Here is a 24,277-nt window from a genome sequence, read left to right on the forward strand (position 1 = left end):
TGGTTGAGGTGAGGATTCAGGTGTAACACATTTCTTGGTGAGATAGTGACAAACCTTATGAAATAAAAAAAAAGAGCATGTAATTTCAAGAAGGATTAAATGTTTATTTGATGAAAATTGGCCTTGAAATAGCTGAGATATCAAACAAAAAAAGAGATCCTTATGATATTGACAGGCCACGACTTTTATTCGGATCTGTTTGTTTTCCTTGCCTTTAGACATCTCAGACATTTCAAAACTGATTTTTTTTTTTCATCAAGTAAACATTTGATTCCCTCTAGAAATGAATGCTCTTTTACATTTCATAGTGGTTTCTAAATATCTCGCAAGACGTTAGAAGATAACTCCTAGATCCTCACCTCAACCAGAATTATACAGTCCCTTTAAGCTTTTCTTTGATCTTTTTTCGCTTTCTTGTACAGCAATGAAATAAAATAATATCAGGATGGTTTTCCAATCGTTAGATCAATCAAGCGGGCTCCGGGAGCTTTATTTGTTTGCACTATCCCTAATAAAACTGCCAGTCCCTGTGTAGGCCTTCTACGTTTCATTCTATTGATCGATCATAGGTTTCAGCGTCTGTGTCAAATAATTGATTATAATAATGTGATTTACACATTACGAAGTACGCATACTCATCTTTTTTTATTCGAAAAGAATATTGTAGTATTAATCTATTTATTTCTCTATTTTTCACTCATTTCATTTTACTTTTAGGTTATATCATGGCAGATCCCAAAAAAAAATAGTATCCGTATTAACCACGACCTATCTCAAATCATCGATCGCAAATGATCGATTATAAGTTTGCTCGTCGGACTTGTTAGTATACTTACAATAAGCAAAATTTTCATATAATATGTAGTGTGATTAATACATTAGTCATATTTCATTCAATTTTCATTTTATCTTCTTCATTTTCATGCAATTATATGCCAAATCTTTAAAACAAAAGCAAAGAGAGAAAGAAAAATTGGCCAACCTGTGTAGTGTAGGTATTCAGCAGCTTTCGAACCCACACAGAACGTATCTACAGAGGAAGACATGCAACAATTTGTGCAAGTTGCTCTTGACATTACACGCGGGGAAAAAAAAAAAAGGTCTAAAGAAACATTTTTTCAGGACACACACACACACACACAAAATCGAATCTAATGAAAAGCTGCTCAACACTTGCATCACACAGAGTTTCCAATTTGCCTTACTATCAGGTTAGCAGTTCATTTTGTCAGCAGCGATTAACTGCGTATTATGTTCGCTGTGTACCTTTTGAAGATACTTATGCTTGATTTGAAGTACACAGGCTTTATTTATTGCAGCAATCGTAAAAAGAATTCTGTTATGAAAATTATCATCGTGCCTCGTATGTAAGATTTTGGGAATATCATACACAGAAACAAAGTAATGAATAAATCGTAAAAGTTTAAAGAGTAAGTAAGATCGGCCACCCTGTGTGATTTAGATGTTAAACCGCACTGTATGGTATTGTGCACAACATTTCATATGTTTTCGGGGTTTTTTCTCTCATCAAAGATAAAACTTGTTTGCTGACCATGGAGGACAAGCAAAAATGTGCGACACTTGTTACAAGACAAGTCTTAAGACTTTTTTTTTTTCGAGAACGAATATCAAACCTAAAGAGCTGGTGCTCAATACCTGCATTACACAGATTTGCCAAACTTCATTGTCATAATACAAGAACTTGCATTTTGTATTTGTTGGCTAAGAGTATAGTTTTTTTCTCCTTTTTTTTGTAGTAGTAGTAGTAGTTGTTGTTTTTATTTTGTTTTGTTTGTGTGTGTTTGTGTGTGTGTGTTTTTTTTTTTCTTCTTTTTTTTTCTTTTTTTTTCTTTTTTTTTTTTTACAGTACATGTATATGCTGAGAGGGAACACTCCCCCCATTTTGCATATTATGCCAATGGTCGGGTGCTGTCATCATTATAGGGCTCTCACGCGAAAATAATTCCCAATGGAGACGTGTGGTGAAATTCAAAATTCAATAAATTCTGAAAATCAGCTAAGAGAAATGAGGTGTTTCATCTCTCTCTAACCTGGATAAGTGAAACCTCTAGAAGTTTTGTCGTGTTCATGCCATACGATGGGGACTCTAAACCCCTTCTCTCACCCCTTCCATGGGTACAGGTGTCATTAGGTTGTCCATTTTGTCCCCGGGCCCGACTCTTGTTCTCGAGACTCAAGGAAATTATTTTTATGTTCCCTATAATTCTTTATAAGTGTCATTTCTCAACCAAAACTTTCGCTGGGAACGTCTTTGTGTTAATAAAATCTGTTAAGAAGGATAAAAAATTCACGTTTCATTCTTACATGTCTGATGTTTGAAATAAGGGGAATGAAATATCCAGGGCCAAAATGAAATAAATGATGAAGTCATTACAAATCACTTATCCCTTTTTTGGAGGGGGTGGGTCTCCATCTAAATTCGACTAAGAAAAGCAAGTTCACAAATTTACTCTCAGTAGTCCTGTGTGGAAATAGAATTTCACAGAACGGGTTGAGCACCATTCTTACACAGTTTAAAGTAGACGCACCATCAAAACAGACAGCAATATGAATAATTTCCAATAAAATCTCACCTGTTTCCTACAAAGGGATATTCTTCAAGTTTCGAATAGAAAATATCTCATAAAATATTATTTTCCTGTCTTCATTTTTTTTTTATTATTGGTGGGGGTTTTTTTTCAGATTTAGTCGCAAATATCTCAAAATGTCAAGATCAGAGTTAATTCCTTTTGCAATGCATGAAGCTCTTCAGTTGGTCTCCTTTCACTGACTGCTTATTTTGCAGCCCGCCCTCAAGTCATGCCTACACGACGTTCGGTACTATGTGGGCCAGCTGAGAGGCCACACCGAGCCCATGATCCACATGGACACCTCCCTGAAGAAGTCCTCATGGAAAAAGACGGTGAAGACGCTAAATCCAATAAGGGAGGTCATGGACGACCTCAAGGAAGACCTCCACTCCTCAAAGAACGAGTGAGACGTTTTCCCTGTCATTATTCCTCTATATCTGATTAAGTAATGTTATCTTTATCATTATTATTATTATTATTATTATTATTATTATTATTATTACTATTATTATTATCATTATTATCATCATCATTATTATCATCATTATTATTATTATTATTATTATCACTATTACTTTTTATTATCATTATCATTATTATTATTATTATTATCATCATCATCATCATCATCGTCAGTATTATTATTAGCAGCAACATGAATATCATCAAAAGGCGGTGACATAAATCATGGCCTACACATTAACTCTAAACTTTTTTATTTTTTCCACAAAGAAATATTATTTACATGACCTTAAAAACATTGACTACGAACCTGGTACATCCTAATCCAATCTGGCTTCATCTTTCACTCAGATGCGAAGGAAAAGATAAAAGTAACTCTAGCTATTAGTAGTGTAACGGTTGGCCATTGGATGTGAAAAATATAAAATATAAAGAGAATTCAACTCATTTTGTGAGCGATATAATGACAAGAGCTCTGGTTCCTGTTTCAGAACGCAGGGTATATAATGTTACTCGGTTTAGTCTGGAAACATTTTTATTATAACTATTATCCACATTTTGTGTATTCAACAATACAACTGCACTTAACATCGATGATACGGATTCACACTTTTACAGTGGTTGTTTCTATCCCTATAACTCACAATTTAGAACTTTTAAAGCACTGATGCTGGGTTTCTGTTCCATCTGCAAAATGGTAGATTATGCCTTTTACCTTTACCCATGTGTGATTTTGATTTGCTGCATTCATTGAACTCACATGTATACATTGGAGGTAAATTTTCACGTTAAGAAGTAATTGATTAAGAACGATTTATTATGAGTGATAACTCACAGCAGGGCAGACAGCGATATACTTGGAGTTAAGCAGTTGTTAAGAGAGGTATTTGCGATTCTAAACATCATACCCCTTCCCGTTTCCTCCCCTTCTTAGCTTTCTCAAAAGTTTCATCTCGGCCGAGTCAGGAGGGGTGGAGCTTCTTAGCGCCTTCCTTCAACAAACTCAGGACCTGATTGAGAGGGATAGAAACCAGCAGAGCCTAAATAACTCGGCCATCAGCGCTCAGGGCAGGACGCCGACACTCGACAAGAAGCAGTTGAAACTCATGGAGAACATCAAGAGAACGACGGTGAGTAGTGCGAACGTCCTCTCGATATAATTCACAAGAAATTTTATTCACTTATCAACATTAATTAGGTACAAATAAATTTTACATCATGTATTACATAAAATAGATAATACAATTACATATAATACAATTCAACAGGCAGCTGTGCATAGTCTTGAATAATAATGAATATGATTCCAGTTCACATTGGATACATATCTTTTAGGTATTTTTTTTTCAGACATTAATTCAGCTACTTTCTTTGACTGCTATAAAACTGACAAAGTTGACAAAAATCAAATAATTTTATCTAGATATGTTGTGTAACTTCTTGATAGTATAGGCCTACTGCTTTAAATACATTACTTCATAGACATTGCGACTGATAAAGCTGTAAAAAAAAACAACAATTGTCCATGATTGGTGATATCAGTCCATTTGCTTTTATGTATAATGTATTTGATAATTTCTTATTTTGTCATCCATACAGGCGGAAGAGTCAGACGCAGTGAATTGTCTCCGTAAGATTGCTGAGGATGAGGTGAGTTTGACATTTAAGAAAAAAAAGAATCGTAATCGTTGTTTGAGTATAGCTGACAAAATTCAATGGGATTTCAGTCAAACAAACAATAATCATCGTGTAATGTAAACCGCGTGGAAACTCAACGGCATCGTTTTCTCTTCTTATTTTTCTCTGTTGCTAGGCCGGTCTTCGTCTCATAATGGAATCACCAGACGTGTTGGAGAACGTCGCAGGCTGCATAATCAGTAGGTCTCTATCCGCACGTCTTTACGCTTTCATGGTAAGAAAAATATCGTAATCATAAACTTATGTCATGCATGATCTAGTGTAGCTACCCTCCCCCTCATATACCGTATACGTGTGTGTTGTAGAGCGCTATATACCTTGGTATATGGAACGCAGTTTTTTCTATACTGACCATGCCAACTACATGCCGTGTGTCTCAAAATACAGCCCAAGGTAAAAAAAGAGAGAAAATGATTTTTTTTAATGGCTTTTTATCCAATTTTTAGAAATCATATTTCAGCGTCACGCTGTCTTACTCATTCCTTTCATTGTAAAGTTGTGATATATTAAGATGTTGGTCTTAATTGATCGTAGTTATTTTCGAATGACTTAATTATGTGATTACCTTTAATGGATTGTTTCCTATTTACGCTATTATTTCGGACGACAGTAGAGGGTGAACCCCATACTAAGATATATAATGGTTATTACGAGTGCCTGTTCTGGATTATGTCAAAGAGAAACTGTTCATGGTAAATTGTCTTATTAGCCCGAGTGCTTGGACTTTTCGTCCTCCCTACACATAGACGATGCTGAACCTGGATCGGGATGACATACGCTGAAAAACTCTGAATAGAGAATTTCTCAGCGCTATGATGTGATGTACAGTTATAGTCACAGCGGAGGTGACGCTGGAGCGCATCTTAAATTATTAACGTGTCAGAATTATGAATCTGTTTAACGTTGCTTGACAGTGCATTCCAATCCTTCACTGTGTGAATTAAAAGAAAGAAAAGGAATTGGCAAGTGCAGTCAGCTGGCAGTTGAACACCCGTGTAAAATAGGGCAGTTATCAGGATGGTAGGTTGGCATGTCTCTCGCTCCTTGAGTTAGAATCGTATGAATTGTCCTCCAACTTTAAATCAACGTTACCATGGTTACCGTGCTTATGAAATGCTGAGAGCGTTATGAGCTTGTGTCATTCAGGGAGTGGGTGTGGTTTGCATGATATCCTCAATCATTCCAGAAGCAGAGGACTGCGCCATTTGTAATCGTTTGAGATAGTGTATATATATATTTTTTTTTTCGGTAGATTCTGATCGCGGTGTGCGAAGCGAGAGACGGACTGAATCGGGTCCTGACCTGTCTGTCAAAGTTCCGGGTGAAGATCAAAGAGAAAGTCCGCTTCTTTGCCATCTCCCAGATGATCATGCTGGAGCGATCAAGAATAGAACTCGTGGTAAGCACGTTCACTTTTTATTTCAAACTTACTTCTTATCCCAGTTCAAATCCAGTTTGAATTCAGTTTTTTATAGGTCCAGTTTCAATACAGCTTATTTCTAATTTCAGTCCATTTTGATTCACTGTTTCTTGTTCAATTCGATTAGATTAAAATCTACACTACATTAAGTTCAATATCATTTAAATTACAATTCAGTACAGTTCAGTTCGATGCTCTTTGACTTTGCCTTGATATTGATTATACAGTTCGGTTTTTGCCATCATTTCCACCAGAGTCCTTTTTTCTTTCATACACTCTATTGTCAACTGGGCAGGGAGTTTACCAAAAGAGTAAAACACTTTCATTAAATTCGAACTTTTCCATTCGAGAGCAAAGCGTACTCAAACTAGTGGAATGCGAGAACAGTAGAGCGTTTATAAAGTAAAAAAAAACAAAAAAAAACAAAAACAAAACAATGTTTTCTGCTAAGTGTGTGTACCGCAACAATTATATTTTTCGCTTTGAGGATGCCACTATCATCATTTTCAGATATTGTGTATCCAAACAATGGTAAGTGATATTTTTCCGCCCATATCAAAACAGAGACGAAGTACATGACTAGTTTATTTTACGGTATGATTCCAAAAATCTAAAAGATGCAATTGGTGCGGTCACGAAGTATCAGTAAAACATTCAATGTTATAAAAACAACAACAATACAGTAATAATAATAATAATAGTAATAATAATAATAATAATAATAATAGTGATTATAATTATATTATTATTTTATTATTATTATTATCATTATTGTTATCATTATTATTGTTGTTGTTATTATTATTATTATTTTTATCATTATCATTATTGTTATTGTTATCATTATTATTATTATTATTATTATTATTATTATTGACGATAATGATAACAAAATCACCATAGAACGCCAGTCTGCTCATCGGGCTTACCCACCCGTCTATGGTCATATTTCATTACTTTTCCTACAGACGATTTGCCTTCGTTTCATCAACACGATGCTCAGCTCGACGGCCGACATGAACAGACGAGTGTACCTGCAGTACGAGCTAGAGATGGCCGACTTTAATCCCATCAAGATAGAGAGGGTAACTCGATCTCACTGACCCCTGCTCTCAGCAGTCGTTTCCTTTTTAAAATGCTAATCTTATTCCAGATTAATTATGATTATCATTGGATATCACTCATGTATACTTACAAGATCATTATCTTTGATATTAGCTGTAAACTGATTACTTTCAATTTTACACGATATGCTCTTTTTTCAAGCGCTTTTTCTATCGCATGATCTATGCACATCTGAACATGAATAGCATATTTCAACAAAAAAGTGTTGAGTTTATTGCTCTTCCTGTACTTAACAAAGCACGGTTTGGCATTAGTCACAAATGTGCAAATCGGAAGATCTGTGGGCCAACTTAAAAAACAATAAACTAACAAAAAGAAAATATCGTGATATGCGTATAATGTCCGGCTTTGATATTTTGTTGAATAAAAAATTATTCATGATGACAAAGAGAGTAGGTACAACGTCTGAATCAATTAGTTTTTGATTTGTTTGTTTGTTTGGTGTTCTTTTGTGTTTTTAGGATTATCGTTTGGAGGGTGAGCTTCCGGCGTCAATTAAGATTGAGCTAGATGCTTGGCACAGCCGTTACATCAGTATTCAGCGACTTCAAGAGAACTTCACTACCATAGAAACGAGGAATATTCTTCTTCGGAAAGAGGTTAGTAGCCACAGAGAGAGAGAGAGAGAGAGAGAGAGAGAGAGAGTTAGAGAGCAAGGAAGGGGGGGTGAGGGGGCGTGTCCCCCTTCCACACACACACACACACACACACACACACACACACACGAAGTCTCGGCGACCAGTCCTCCTTGTTATTGGAAAATAAGCATATTATAGGTGTTCTGTGAAAGATAAAGTGGAATATACACATATTCCATATGATATACTTATCGTATACGTGTATACCTATCTTTATTCATAAATCATTATGTCACGATGTATAGTATTCGTAACGGTGCATGTATTTTGACCGATTTGGTATACTCGATTTATAAACTGCACCCAATGATACTTTGATTGGAGTCCACCATTGTCACCTTTATTTCACTTTCCTCCTCCATCCCCCCCCCCCCTTTCTCTCTCCCTCTCTTGCTCTCTCTGTCTCTCTGTCTCTCTGTCTCTGTCTCTAAATAGCTAAATAGTAAATTGTTGGGGGGGGGTATCGACAGTACATACCTTCGAGATATATGCCTGTATTTTTTAATTAACCTGTTCATCCATGACAAAGTAAATTCTGAACTTTTTTCTTGAAAATTTTTGCCGAATCATGACTTACTGCTGAAACCATCAGCTAGTCAGATATACTTGTGTTGAAATCTGTACTAAAAGTAGTTTGCTTCGACGACTTGGACTTCACCTACATAAGCAATTCTTTCTTCTCTCTTTCCAGGTGGACCGACAAGCAGACAGAATTCGTGACTACGAAGCAGAAAATACAGCGTTGCAAACGAAAGTTTTGGATGTATGTAAACATCAACCTTTCAAAAGTTGCCTGTTTCTATGCTTGCGTGCTTGTGTGGTATTTTATCGTTGGTTTGTGTGTTTTAGTGGTGTGTTATTATAGTTTTTGTAATCAGACAACCGAACCTGAAATACTAATGTTGTGAAGGAGTGTCATATGATCGAATAGTACCAAAGGAAAGAATGATTAATTCCACTAATTATTAATAGTAAATATGAATAGGAAGACAACGATGATGATGATGATGATAATGATGATGACGACGACGATGAGGAGGAGGAGGAGAAGGAGGAGGAAAAAGAAGAAGAGGAAGAGGAAAAAGGATGAGGAGGAGGACTACGATGGTGATGACGATAATGATTATGATAAGGGGGCTGCCTGGGAAAGAGAGAGGGGAACAGCGGCATGCCCAACAGAGCAAACATCAGCCGCAGCTAAGACCAGGGGGGCATTTCATGAAGCGTTTTGTCAGATATTTCGTCTGACAAAATGTTAAAAGCTACTGAAATCCTTCTGATTGGCTGAGAGCAAATTTGTCCGACAAGTTGTCGGACAAAAATGCTTCATGAAATGCCCCCCAGAAAATGTCCCAATATATAATCATCTTAAAAATGCTTGACGCAAAGCTACGCCCTTTATCAAGTAATCTATGTACTTCTACTGTAACTCTTTGTCTTAGCCCCCATTATGGGAGCAATTGAATGTAGAAAAGAAATAGTAGATGATTAAGGCAATCTTACATTTGTTTCTTTATCTTCTGCATCCTTTTTGAAACAGAAAGCTTTAATAAAGCTGAAAACTGAAATGTGAATATTTATCTACATCTCGAATGTCAATGCAATCTCCAGTATGATATGGAAAAAGATAACAAGAATCTGCAGATTCTCCGTCGCTTGGACAGGGTTTGTATCAGCTGCTTGTTGATCAAGAAGCTGTAGTCATACTATATGGTGGTCAAGAAGTTAGTCAAACTAATCCACTGCGTTAGAAATCATTAGCATGACTCAACACTGGAATGTCGTGCTTAGTTTACGTAATGCTCGGATAGTGTTGTTGTATGCTGTGACCCCTGATATTATGTCCCCCTTTTTTTCCTTTCTTTTTTGTTCAGGTCGTCGGGAAGTCAGAGGAGTACAGGGAAAGGGTCAATGAACTTCAGGACACCATCGAAAAGTTGACGGTGAGTGCTTAGGGCAGCGCAGCTTAACAAAACACATTGCAACAGAAATCATGCTTTGATAGTCAAACTTCGTTGATTTATTATTGAACTTCTCATACTTTGGGACATTTACTCATCTCTAGAAACTTTTTTTTTTTTTTTTACTTCACCGGTATGAAAAAGATCTTTGTATTTGCTCCAGCACATTTTATGAGTTCAGATCTTTTTGCTCTCTTCTGTTAGTCTGTGCGAAAGACATGCTTGTTGAAGCAATGCGACTGCTAGAAATCGCCCAGGATAAACCTTGAAAGTTCACATTTTTCATATTCCCCCTGACCTCTTAATTTCATTTGTTCTGTACGCAGACACGTGCAGTTCCACTTGATGTATATTTCCCCCGTCTCCACTTGAGTATGTCTCCTGTTTAAACCTCAAATACCATCTTTCAGAGAGAGTACACGAAGAAGACTGGTCAACATGCGGAGAAGCAACTGCAGAATTTCGACAATCTCATGAAACCACTGGAGCCCGAGCAGGAAGGGGACGAGTTGACGGTGGTGGTAGAGCCGCAGAAGATGGGCGAGCGCAAGCTGGAGAGAAAGACATCAGTGCTAAGGGATAAGAAGAAAGAAAGTGAGTTTTCCTCTCTTTTTTTTTTTTGACTGCATGATGGAAGGCGGGTTTATAAGCGTATAACGGGGTGAGAGCAAATTTGAATTTAAACAAGATTCAACCTACTCAGTATGTAGTCCTTTCCATGTACACGTAGATGATTTTGAATCTTCTCTTGTGACTTTGACACCGTGTATCATGCGACAACCCAGAAAGCATCGTCAGTGATAAACCTTCCATTGCAGCTATACATGCAGTGAAAAATGGCAAGGGTATAACTTTTTTGGTAAACAAGACAATTTTGCATCTTTTAGTCTCCATGAAGCGTAGTTTCTGGTTATTCAAATACAGCGGGTATTGAATATCACATAAGCCAGGGCAGAGATTTGGTGACGATATAAATAACGTCCATAACAGAGGGCATAGAACCCTCTACGTTTTACAAAACAAGAACTGAACGGGCTCTTTATAAACTGAAGAAGTAAGTGCAAAGTGATGTTTACAACGAAGCAACATGAATATAATTATGAACTCAACTGTTTTTAAAAGCATGTCTATAAATTTGCCAATTTCTGGAACATTTACGTGAATGATTTTGCTTTCATTTTTTTTCTTCGACGTGATATTCTAATTCCTCTTCTAAATATTCTTCGTTTTGTACTTCTCCTTTTTCTTCTTCTTTGTTCTTATCCTCGTCCTTCTCGTATGAATAGTTGTTATTTCTAAGCCCAAGCAGCCAGTGACCCCATCGCCACCCACGCCTCCCCCGGCTCCCGTCATCACCCCGGGCGTGCCTCTCCCGCCACCGTTTTTCGGGACGAGTAAGAATTTTTACACAAGACTCATAAATATTTACAAGGCTTTAGATTTCCCTTCAAAGGTCAGAGAGCTTTAGACCTTGTTGCAAAAACAATAATATTGTTAACACTTCCAATATCTTTTAATCTGCGGAGAAAATAATTATTATCACTAATATTTTGCTATCCATAATGGAAGAATTAATAGCAAGTCCTTGTATGAATAAATTGGGCCATGTATTGCATAAACTTTTTTTTTTCGGCCTTATATCCACAGTTAACTATGAGTGGAATAAACTTGAATTGTATATAAAGCTTTAAAGAAAGAGGAAAATCCATAAGATTTGTTTTTTCTGTGCCTGTTTTTAATCATACTCATTGTCATTGTATCTGGCTATTCGCAGACACAATCAAGCATTAAACAATTCTTTAAAAGCACTCTAAATGTAATGAGATTTATATTTTGTAAATTTCCAGATTATAATTTGACATTTGGAACACAGGTATCTTGTAATACCCGGTGGTGATATCTTTAATCAATTTAGCTCAAGGTCAAAACTGTCCGTAGATTACAATACAAGTTTGATCCATCTGTGCTTTCCATAACCGATTAAAAATAATTTTACAGCCTTCTTGTGTCTTTTTCTAGACACTCTGTAAGCTTTAAACGTTTGAAATGTGTAATATTATGCCCTTCTCTCTCTCTTCTCTCTCTCCCTCGCCCCCTCCTCTCTCTATCATTCTTTATTTTTCTCTCTTTCGAACTATGTATCTATGTATTTATCTACCTTTGTTTCTATCGCTGTATATCTGTCTATCTCGTGCTATCTATCTTTCTACGATTTCGTCAAACCATCTATCTACGTCTCTTTCTGTCTGTCTATCCGACTGAATGTCCCTATGGCCTATCTTCTCAATTTCTATCTATCTTTCGGCATGTGTGTCTCTGTGTGTCTGTCCTACCTCCTAACTATTGATAATAGATAAGAAAAAGACCAATCGCTTGCAGCCGAAGCATGCCTTGCCACTATTGAACTGGAACACCATCAACAATCCTGGCAACACGGTCTTTAAGGTCAGTTTGCTCACTATTGTTACTGGCAGTGTCACACACTACCACAGAATCATCATTATCGATCGTGATCATCATCATCATCATCATCATCATCATCATCATAATCATCAACAACAACAACATCATCATCATCGTCGTCATTATCATCATCGCCATCACCATTATCATCACCTGATGGTGATATTTTTTAGACGATTTTAGCTCACCAAAGTCCAAATCGTCATCATCATCATCATTATCATCATGGTCATGATTATAATCATTATCATCATGGTCATAGTTATCATCATTATCATCATCATTTTCATTATCACCATTATAGCCTTCATTGGGATCGTCATTATCAGTATCATCTCCCTCACCATCACCATTCATCATCTCCATCATCAATCTCGTGATCAGTGATAATTGCCGTCGTCATCATCATCATTGTTATCAATAATGTTATTATGAATGATTATGAAATACTGTAAGATGAAATATCTGATTGTTCGGAAAGAATAATGATAGACTCTATATTGGACACCGTATGTTGTTAGTATTTCAGACCTGAAGCGAGTAGATATTTGCGTTTTATCCATACACAATGTAGAAGGAACTGCAACATGTCACAGACATAAAGACAATATTTCACATCATAAGACAGCTCCAGATGATACCATGCAAATCAATTATTGGCTTTATGCCATACTTCATCTCGATGAACCGTATATAGGTCCTACTATCATAACAATAATCATTGGTTATTATGCTATAATACGCCATGGCTATAGGACAGGCACAATGACAATGATTTAATTTGTTTTCCTCTGAACATATTGCATAATCTGGTTTTGCGTTTCGGGGGCAGATTCTCGACGACGAAACCGTATACGATGAGATGGACTTCACCGACTTCGAGGAGAATTTCAAGCTGAAGGAATCTGCCGGCACCACGGCGACTATCGAGAAACTCAAACGCATCCAAGAGATGCATGCCAAGAAGGTTCGCGTGGTGAACGCAACGAGGGCCAGGAATCTGAGTAAGGAGTAGTCAACGATGTGTTTTGAATTATTTACATTTTTATTTTTTTCGCCATTTTTCTTTTTGGGATAAATCAGGATCGTTGTGACATGTCAAGAAAAGTTAGTATTTTGTCAATGTAAGCACAAGATGATCAGAAACTCTCGACACAAACATAACGAGGGAGAATCAAAATTCAAAATCTGTGCTACAACTGAGAGGTACTTGTGTACATTGTCCGTGACATGGTGTCTAGCTGTTGTTGTTGTTGTTGGGTTTTTTAGGGGGCATGCTTTTCTTACTCTGTAATCATTTTGGATCAACGTTATCAACTTGGAAGACTTCAAGTTTTTAGTTAAACAAGCTTCTAAGGACTGAACTTAACGCTCTTTTTGACTGGCTGAGTCACTTATCAACTAAACTCTGTATCGATTTCCAAGAGTAATACATACAAACTTACTATATATTTGTATGTCTATCCCCCCTGCCTATATACTTATGAGTATATCCTTCAATTCATCTATCTCTCCGTCTATTTCCACTATAATCTCACTCATTCTCTCTCCCTCTCTCAAACATATACGCACACACACACACACACACATACACACGCAAACCTACATTAATTATATCTAATACATGTACAATTTAATATCTCCTCACATGTAATATCAAACATCTCGTCTCCAGTCATTACTCAGAGGAAGATAAATCTCCCACCAAAAGATATCCGGAAGTACGTGGACAAATGCGATACAAGTGGCGTAGCCGGGGAGTATGCCGAACTTCTACTCAACTTCTTGCCCACAAAGGAAGAGGTATGGTGATGAGCGCATCTTATACCACAGCACCTGCCACATAGGCGCGTTACTCTTTCTCACTCTCCCTTTCCTCTCCCATTTCATGATATTTGAAAAGCAGAAGGAAAGTGAGAAATTGGTGGCAATTGAAATAGTTTTAATGTGAAGTTCAATGTAAAGAGGAACCAAGTTATATAAAAGCACAGACTGCTCCATCACTGCGTTTATCGTTCTTTCAAAGTCACAGCCTGCCAACGGGTACATTGTGACACCGCTTCGATCCACATCGCCCTATAAATTCCCAACCTTGTCAACATAACAGTTGACGTTTCTTGCAAAACCCCTATTGTTTGACATCCATAAAGGTGAGTAATTCAGACTAGTGGAATCATACATTCTGTCTGTCCGTCTTCTTTATAGTTTAAAGACTGAAGATTCATATAGACACAATTTCGTTGTGGGAAGTCCTACTCATTATATTGGAAGACGTTACGGGGCTTTCAGATGAAAAGGTTAACCGATGAAGCTACTTAATGTATCAATGATAATTATATTTCTGCTCCTTCAGGAAGAAATTGAAATTATGCAATTCGTGCCATAACACCACTTCTTAAACGTTCTAATTCAGCTAAGAAACTTCGCCACTATCTTTTATTTTTCTATTCTATTTGTTTTTGTTTTTTACTATTACAGCTGAAATCTCTCTCTGAGAAATCTGATCAGTACGAGAACATGGGCGAGGCAGAGCAATTCATGTTCCAGGTGATACTTCATCTTCCTATTTCTCTGACATCTATCCTCAACTTGTTAGCTTCCTTTTGAAGACCATTATTTTGCCATAACACGAAGGTGCTAATTGAAAATTTCGTTCATCCAATTTTGATTTGTTCCACAATGTCATGTTCACATGGATATATTGTACTCCCTTTATGGGAGCCCTGATAACTGCATGAGACAGTAAGTTAAATTGTTTGGGTTTATTTTCATCTCAATTTATATTTTAAGCGCAGCATTCGTTTTCCGAGACAGGTGTTCCGTTGCATATCCCAGAACTTGTTAGATAAAACATTGTGTACATTAAACAATTTGATGAAATTACAATGTAATCTATTTACAAAATCAAGAGTAACTATGAGGATTATGATTGTGATATACAGTCAATCCTTGGAAGAAAAACAAAACCTAAGAATTCGCTAGTCGCGACTGTGACTTTGTTAAATGGCAGATTTATATGTCTAGCTGAATAACATGCATTTTACATGCACGAGATGGATATCATGTATTTTAAAATGTGTGTTTGACACTAACATTTATTTTAAACAATGTGCCATGCATGCAGTAATTATAACTTTGTCTATCTGTAAATTATTTTGGTACTCTCAGATGGCAAGGGTGGACCGTTATGAGTCGAAGCTGAGGTTGATGACCTTTATGGGACTCTACGGTGATTTGGTGGCAACGCTGAAGCCGGTATAAGTGTCTTTCCTTCCAGTCGCTAATGTCCATAATATTTGTACACTCCTTTCTTTGTGTGTGTGTGTGTGTGTGTGTGTGTGTGTGTGTGTGTGTGTGTGTGTGTGTTGTTTTGTGTGTGTGGGGGGAGATCAAAATTATATAGTATTACTTAGTACAGTATATAAATTGGAGGCATTTTTAGCTGCGTCAAGTCCGTTAAAAAAGAAGTACTTAGGGACCTAATTATTTTGTGTTAATGCGCCTCTTCATTTTCAAGCCCCAATATCATTGTCTCGTTTTGAACTGTGTCAAATCGGACGATTAGAAATCATTGCAGTTCGCAAACCTTGTGTCACAAAGACTTCCCTTTGTGACAAACAAAGAAAAATAGTGCTATACACACGAATATTTGATATGATTATAAGTATAAATAAGGAATGCAGTCTTTTAGATCTTTTTCTGCCATATTAACATAGAAAACTGCTAATGCACACATTCCGTCCATTTATGGAATTGTACTTTCAACAGTCGCCACCAACAATTCACTAAAACTCTTTCTTTTTTTATGTTAATTTTCCTATTCCACACCGGGCACATTCATTTTTTTTTTTTTTTTGGATAAGTGTAAATAAGTTCATCTTTCTTTATCATCAAAATGAAATGTCTATTCTAATGTCAGAAATATGTGCTCTTCATGTACAGGAAATCCAAACCATCGTGACAACATGTGACTCGATCTCAACGAGTGGCAAACTCAAGAAACTCCTCGAGGTAAGTCAAGCGTAGAGGGTGCGTTACCTCGGCTTTGGAGTGCTTTTTGTCCGATTGTAGACCCTTATCGTTCATGTTAATCATCAGCCATTATGATATGCAAATGATCATCATTAACTTTTCATAAATAGCTAGTCAGATTGCCCGATATGTCAATTAGTACCGAGGAAAAGGAGGTATACTTATGGAATCTAGTCTGCATTTCCTGACAGCACTTCTTGTCTACATATGCAACTAATTGTTGTTTAATGTTCTCATCATTGTGTTAATTGATGTTACTTATCGAATCCCCCAAATCAACATAATGTTAACAGAAAAAAAAATAATGTATAATAGATGCTTACTTGGATGATGTGGCATTATAACGTTGTGATACCATTCTTGCGCTGAGTATTTCTTGTTTCATATTTCCTCCGTATAGATGCGCAAAAGTGCTACTCTTAATTCTTGTGCAATCTAAATTTGAGTCCAAATTTTACAATATACACGACGTGTTTCCGTCAGATAGCATCACCTTAATCAACACCATTGTGTATATTCTTTCCGCAGATCATCCTTGCATTCGGGAATTTCATGAACAGTTCAAAGCGAACCCCCGCCATCGGCTTCAAGCTGGAATCCCTTCAGAGGGTGAGAAATTTGTTTGGGTTAAAAAAAAACACCCCAAAACAGGAATAATGCCCTAGAAGAAGACTTATCGCAGGCCTTTAGGGGTTATCGATAGCATCCTGGTATAATATCGCTACTGATTACGTCTGTACCAACAGGTGATTAAATGCTACCAAAAACCGCATGCTGTGTAACTTATATCACAGTGATTATGCATGACACGAACAACCATGATTGCTTTGTTGTTGCTATTGCTATCGTTGATTTTTCATTTGGTTTGGGCTTATTTTGTGTGTGGCTGTGGAGGTGCTGTTGATGTGGTTGGTTTTGTGTACTATACAGGTTAACGATTGTATAGATATACACGTAATTCTGTACATACACAGAGAAACAGGGCAAATTTCCTCAAGTCATGTCAAATTGTCTCATTTTTTTTATAACTTGTAGCTGACCTTCGTGAAATCAACTGACCGGAGCCATAACTTTCTCCATTACCTGGTCGAGGCGGTCAACCGATGCTACCCTGAGATCAAGGACTGGCACCAAGATCTCGTCTTCAACGACCTCAAGACAGGTAACAAACAAACGAACAAACACGCAAGCAAACACACAAACGATCGAACAGTAATTGACACAATAAAGAATATCAAGAAATGGAAGAAGTGCATGGAACATGTGGAACGGGATGGTTTGATCATCGCTTGCAAAACCAGCCATGTATACTTCGCTTGCATTGAGTACTTACATTAAAGTGTATCACACCTTTTCTTTTACCCTCTTCAATATTGTTTGTTTGCTTGGATTTTTTTTTTGTCTTTTATGTGAAGTCACTCATTTGCAAATGAACAATCAAGACTTCGTGTGGAGCATGACGTCCATTCTGTAAATTGTCCTTCGAGTTGGTTAATCTAATATTTGTAATTCATCTGATGCAATTGGGGACAAAATAGTCAATTACTTCTTTTACGATTTCCCAGTGACGCTAAGTCCTCAGTAAGAATAGGCAACAAGTTTGCCTTTATAAGAGTGAGCCTTGTTCTATTCACAGCAGAAGCCGTAATATCATGTCCTTACTCTTGATATTCGAGCATCTGTAATGTGGTAAATCATATCGATATCCATCGCAATTTCAAACAGTGACCTATCTATCAATAAACACCTTTATCACTTTCATTAGTGTTTCTGTCCCTATACATTCAATTTACTTTCTACTATCGTGAGAACTTACTTGTATATCATATTTCAGGTTTTGACGTATATTTTACACTGATTACACTGCATGTATAGCTGTTGTGGCAATTTGTTGCTTAATTTTCATTGGGCCATTTCTGAAAAGCCATAACAAATATACATTAGCGCATTCTTCCTTGGCTCCATGCACTATGTAATCTTCTTGAAAAGATGAAGATGAATTTTTTCTTTTCATTTCTGCAACGACAACGACAGCATCTCTGGAATCTCTGACCATGGACATCCAGGGACTTCGCAAGGGTCTCGAGCTCGCCAAGTTTGAGCGGGAGAGGCAGATGGACAACCCGATTATTGGAATATCCTTTAACACACAAAATATCAATTTTTGAGTCATTGACATGCAGATTTTAGAGGGATCCAAATAGCGCAAGTATAGCCGTAATTGTTAAGAAAGAAGAGGAAGAAATCCATGGTAATGAGAGCTTGATAACTAGTGAAAAGACAGTATCTTACAGGTTTTCGCCAGGTTCTCAAGATGCCATAGCGAAAGTCTAATGAATTAGCTTACTTATTTTGCCATATACGCTTTGTTATCATTTTTATAACTTATTTAATACAACAACCGCACAGAGCCAAAACTTCATTGTGTCATTCAGCCATGTCGGCAGCGAATATAATAGCTTCGAAGTGAATGTGTGTATGTATATGTGTGTGTCATAAATAAATGAATAAATAAATGAATAAATAAACCCACAAACAAACACACACACACACACACACACACACACACACACACACACACACACACACACATATATATATATATATATAATATACATAGAAATCATACATACAGAAATAGCACATAACCATGTGTGCGTGTGTGTGTGTGTTACTAATTTATCAAGCTGCTATCCAAGAGATGGTTCTATATTCAAAAAATGAAATGGTAAACTCCTCGACCCTTGAATGATTGCTAGATTTGACCCTCAAAATGTTGGATTTACAATTTCGTTGGGTTTTTTTTTTATAAATTAGACATTTTCAATAGGTTGGAGGAGTGACAATTAACATTTAAAATGTTGATTTTTCATACATTTCACTGTTTAGAGTGTAGGATTTTTTTTTTATTATCATGATAAGATTTGCACTATCACGTGCACTATGCTTGTCATGCAAAAGTATGACACTTGCGTGTATGAATCTTTGTTGTGGTCAAATATTCCTTGACTGCCATGTCCACCAGTTCTACCTGGGCGCATCGGATACCATCCACGCCCTCTCAGAGGGCTTCAAGAAGATGGAAGAAATCTACCAGTACACCTGCGCCATGTTCGGGGAAAGCGCCAAGCAGATAGAGCCAGGAAACTTCTTCAAACTCTTCAAGAGCTTCAGGGACCAGTACCTGGTAGGTAATGGAGCACAATGTATTGTGTGGTCTTTTAGGTCAGAATGACACATTTTTGTGTTTATGGAAAGAAAAAGCACAAGAGGGAGAAAACGAAAAAAAAATGCAGATGTGATTATGATAGAAGTCTCTTTTCACTGACATTAAAATATGTTGTAAGAATGTGATGATTGTTACGTGAGAATTTCTGATTTGCTGGCCACCGAAAACGTTGTCAAGGCCTACTGAGTTTAGGTCCCCTGTGTAAACGTATCTGTGAAGTTTGATATTATAGCCTACGACGCTATTTCTAAAGCAGGGTGTTAGCCATTTAGTCACGCATCACTCAATCTTGATGCAGGCGGCGGAGCGAGACAACAAGGCGCATCCCCTCGAAGTGAAACCTACCAGAAAATCTCTCTCCAAAAGTGGTTCCTTCCAAGAGAGGAACTGGCAATTCGGTCTCCCAAGTGGAGAGCTACCGGCTACCGGCATCTCCGGCCGTCTCGGTTTGACCCGACGCTCCACTCGGGATTCTTTCTCCCCGTCATCTGCCGGGTCCGCATCGCGCAATGAATCCGCCGCGAGCTCGAGGCGAGACTCACCGACGTCGTCCGACTCCGGCATCACATCAATGGCGTCATCGGCCGACAACGAGTCCGAGCGGAGCTTGCCCTACGTCGCCACGGACGAAGAGTCGGTCGTCGATATCGAGAAGTCGGGTGGAGTTGTTATGCGGGCGAGGAAAAACGAGCCCAACGCTTCGAACAGCGTCCAACCAACGGCGGACGGTAATTCCAGATTCTGGGGACTGTATGATGGGCTGAAGTGAGCCAAACGCCGAGCATAAATTATATATCAACAAACACACTCCTATGAAGGAAACGTGTGCTTCTTCCATCATGCTACTTAATAATAACGTTTACTTCTCATATATCAACTGGACAAAGATTGAAATTAAAGACGCTGTGTGGACTCTACTGATCGAAACACACTGAAATACTGCTGATGGATATCACTGCAATCTATGAAATTGCCACATGACAAGAATTGTCACCTGAAATGCGGTATGTACGAGGATGCGTATCCTTAGGCTAATTGAAGGCTTAAAATTTCAGATTTTGTGTGCACTGAAGTACAAAACCTGCAACGACAGTAGGCGTGGTGATATTAGAATCACCGTGATAAGTTCAGTGCACATATTTCTTAGTGCTATATCCTTTATTAGATACATGATATCCTGCGTAGTTCCTTGAAACAGAAGTCATTCAATAAAGCATTACGTAGTGTAAAGCGGGCCACAATGTTGTATATAATATCATCCTTTTCATTATTGTAAATCGAACAAGCTGTATATAATCAGATAAATGCTATCAAAACGCTGTAAGTTTTTGTGTCGGAATCATGTTACGAATGTCATATTGTGGTGTATTAAGTGTCTCGGAGAGACACAGGCTTTAAAGAGCTGTATAGAAGCATTTCCTTGTCTAATTTGCGAATTTACACATTGCAGGCCAATGGTTACAAAGAGTTGTAAAGAGTGATAGAGGTTGAAGTATAAAACTTTTTAGACAGTGTGCATGATGAGAAAGGGTATGACGCTCATATCGAGGATACAAAGGATTCGTATGAAATTCAAAGTGATGCATGTTTATAAATGTTATATTGTATACATTTCATGTCCTTTCCGTATACAGATTTATTGAAACATTGTTAACGTTTGTTGAAAATGCTCTTACGTCATAGCATGAAGTTATTGTTCATAAAAATTATGAGGAAATACAAATCGGAGATATATCGCAAATTGTCTTCCGCTCATGCCACAATAATCGGAAAGCACATCTATCATGTCTATATTGGCGTTAAGCATGCAATATACAAAAGGCAAAAATTACATAAGATATTTTCCATGAAAACAGATATTAGTTTGTTCATTTTTTTCTTTGTGTCATTGGGATAAGATTGCGTTTTTGTTATCACCAACTGATACAACCGACTATTTTGCATAAAGTTATTTTGTTTTCTTTTGTGATATCATCAAAACATCACTTCATAATTGATATAGAGTCAGCGAACCTCGAGACTGAGATGTTGCACATACGATAATCAGGTCGTGTTCTCGAACATTCAGATGTTTTGTTTTGGGGTTTTTTTTTAGTGGGCGGTGATTTATCCGTATTCTAAAAGGTAAAGATCCGATACCGAATCCTCTTTAAAAAAAAATCAGGCTTCTTTAGATGCTTAATGGAAAGATGTAATTTGATTTGTGGTGTTTATTTCGTTGTTACCGTACAATGTCTTAGAAGGGTCAAGTGATACTGTAAACGTCTTGACGTACATCGTTTTTTAATACGTGTTTCTTGTTTCTCATCTCCATGTGCATTGTAGTAAGCTGAAGCATATTGATATCCTCGCATTAATATTCTTTATATGATATCGTGGATATACCTTTGACCCATCATATTATACATTATTCTAAAAACAGATACAAACACTCAAAATACAGACGTTTGAGCCATGATTCCATGGCTGGAATCCCGGAACACTGACTACAGCAAAGAGGTTTTAAGTCAAGTTCATGTCACACCAATATCACCCAGTATTTTCCTGTTATGATAGGCTAATCCCTTATATATACACAGATGAAACGCAGAATTTATGACCGGTCTGGGGAGGGGGTAGATCGCTGTGAGCGCTCGCCAATCGATTCAAGACCCGTTTGTTAATTGTTCACCGGCCACGGCTAGCACCTATATTTGTTTGTTTACTTCTAAGTTTGTTGGAGGGAAAGGTATTCATCAATATGCCCCTTTTTATACCTTGTGTTACGAGAAGGTAGTGAAGTCTACCCGAAGGAAAGACATTCTAAATAGCAACAAATAAGAGATCAGTGAAAATCGAGGAAAATCAGACAATAACAGAATTTAGGAGCCGCATGCAATAAATATGCCACAAATTTGATAAACAGTGCATGTATTCTCTGAACCGGCAGCATTAAAATGACACGATGTCGGAAACTGACCAAAATCCTGCTTCGGTCATTCGATTCAGGAAATAAGTATGGTATTTTGTTTTGAAGCAAATATCGATGATGTTGACATATCAGCTGAATAAAGTGATGTCGATACAATATGTTGCAATCTCAGAATTGTGAAATTACCAAATTTTTGAGGACCACGCATATACATCTTGTCGAGATATTTTTGACACGATTTGGGAACTGGTGTTTCTCAAATAATTTGACTGTAGTTTGTATGTGTGTATGTCTGTGTCCGCCCAAGTGTGCTTTGGTGGTTTTCTATGTGTGTTTGGTGTAGATTTTTTCTTTTTTGACACAAAGTTGAACAAGATTATTCTGGGGTTGTTCAGGTACTTCCGATGCAGATTACCGAGTGGTTGCAGCAAACAAGTATCACAAGTCTTCCGGCATAAATGCAATTCTACCTCTCTGATCATCTATGCTGAAGGGACGATTTTCAAACCGCGACTTTGATCCGACAGTTCCTCGCACTAAGCTGTCGTTTCAAGGGTACTCATGAGCCACCTTTGGCACTTGGTCAATACAACATTTGCAGTCAGTATTTGAATAGAAATGTTGTCGAATGAATGACTCGGCACTTCCGTGCGTACACAATCCCTCCAATCCCCCCCCCCCCCCCCCTCTTTCTTGGAAAAAGCCTGCACAATTTGGGAGACGATTACTTGATTGTCATTCCTACCTACGCTTTTAGAGAGGTTATGACCAAAAGTCAAGCTGTATGAGAATCACTAATTGACACTTTTTAATGGAAAATGGATCGAGTATTTCACAGATCAGGATTATATCATATAGATTGTATGTAATATAGCCAGATTTATTTTTTTTCTCTATATCTATGTATCTCTCTCTCTCTCCCTCTTTGTATCTAAAGAGAGAGATATAGATAAGGTGAAAAAGATACATCTATATAATAGATATGCATTGATGGGCACGGTTATAGGTAGTCTATAGAGGGAGGTATTTTTAACATTAATATACCGACACAAAGCCACCTTTTACCTGACAACCATGGCTAGATGATGTTTGCACACTGGAAAAGTTTGCTTTAAAATCAGACAATGATTACTGTGCTTCCATTGCAAACAGTTCAGGTCCAGACAACATGAAATGAGCGTAGTAACAGTGCTGACGTCCAAGGTACGCTCCCACCACCGCGGCCTGTCTTTTTCATCGATCGTCAAATTAGGTTGCATATCATCTCCATAAGCTTGATGTGTTACTACTTTACGACATTTCAAGTTCATGTTATACGTTTATCAACCAAGTAAAATTTTAAAAATCAAACTTTAGAAGTTTTATCGAATGAAACATAAAATTAGAACGTTAGATTAGATTGGTAAGTTCCTATCCCAGTAGGGCCCCCCTACACGCCATAATGTAGGCCTACAATAAATGGCACCATTGTCTTGTGACCCATCTTCTACGCTTCTTGGCAATGTACATGTGTTCACTGTAGTTTCAGCTTTGGTGTGCATGTACACAGAATCACACACTTGTCTTGATTAGGTGATACAATGTATTTGCGAACAAAATTGAACTATGAACAGCTTCCCATAGTTTGCAAACATCCGTTGCTGATGCGTTCCATGCATCAAAATCATTCTGGTACATGTATTAAATCTGCTTGTATAAAAATATTCTCAATCCTCGATCGTTTTCATGTTTGAAGAAAAATGATAAA

At 37.4% G+C, this 24,277-nt stretch overlaps 1 protein-coding gene across 2 annotated transcripts in view; it reads left to right on the top strand.

The window, feature by feature from the left end:
* Positions 1–22,907, top strand: part of LOC139738047 (formin-like protein 3) — a 78,363-nt gene extending 55,456 nt beyond the window's left edge. For both annotated transcript variants that reach the window (XM_071648710.1, XM_071648709.1), the window contains 22 exons: positions 2,807–2,994; positions 3,988–4,183; positions 4,653–4,703; positions 4,867–4,965; positions 6,004–6,150; positions 7,140–7,256; positions 7,758–7,895; positions 8,626–8,697; positions 9,809–9,877; positions 10,306–10,489; positions 11,182–11,289; positions 12,249–12,340; positions 13,191–13,362; positions 14,034–14,161; positions 14,837–14,905; positions 15,527–15,613; positions 16,301–16,369; positions 16,919–16,999; positions 17,426–17,552; positions 18,425–18,525; positions 19,413–19,577; positions 19,918–22,907. In XM_071648710.1, the coding sequence (XP_071504811.1) occupies positions 2,807–2,994; positions 3,988–4,183; positions 4,653–4,703; positions 4,867–4,965; positions 6,004–6,150; positions 7,140–7,256; positions 7,758–7,895; positions 8,626–8,697; positions 9,809–9,877; positions 10,306–10,489; positions 11,182–11,289; positions 12,249–12,340; positions 13,191–13,362; positions 14,034–14,161; positions 14,837–14,905; positions 15,527–15,613; positions 16,301–16,369; positions 16,919–16,999; positions 17,426–17,552; positions 18,425–18,525; positions 19,413–19,577; positions 19,918–20,388 (2,931 nt within the window). In that variant the 3' untranslated portion in view covers positions 20,389–22,907. The remainder of the gene's footprint in view (positions 1–2,806; positions 2,995–3,987; positions 4,184–4,652; positions 4,704–4,866; positions 4,966–6,003; positions 6,151–7,139; positions 7,257–7,757; positions 7,896–8,625; positions 8,698–9,808; positions 9,878–10,305; positions 10,490–11,181; positions 11,290–12,248; positions 12,341–13,190; positions 13,363–14,033; positions 14,162–14,836; positions 14,906–15,526; positions 15,614–16,300; positions 16,370–16,918; positions 17,000–17,425; positions 17,553–18,424; positions 18,526–19,412; positions 19,578–19,917) is intronic.
* The last annotated feature ends 1,370 nt before the right edge of the window (positions 22,908–24,277 follow it).

Source organism: Diadema antillarum, unplaced genomic scaffold (assembly GCF_040938485.1).
Source record: "Diadema antillarum isolate AM-2024a unplaced genomic scaffold, OU_Dant_1.0 seq00000720_RagTag, whole genome shotgun sequence".
Classification (NCBI taxonomy): domain Eukaryota; kingdom Metazoa; phylum Echinodermata; class Echinoidea; order Diadematoida; family Diadematidae; genus Diadema; species Diadema antillarum.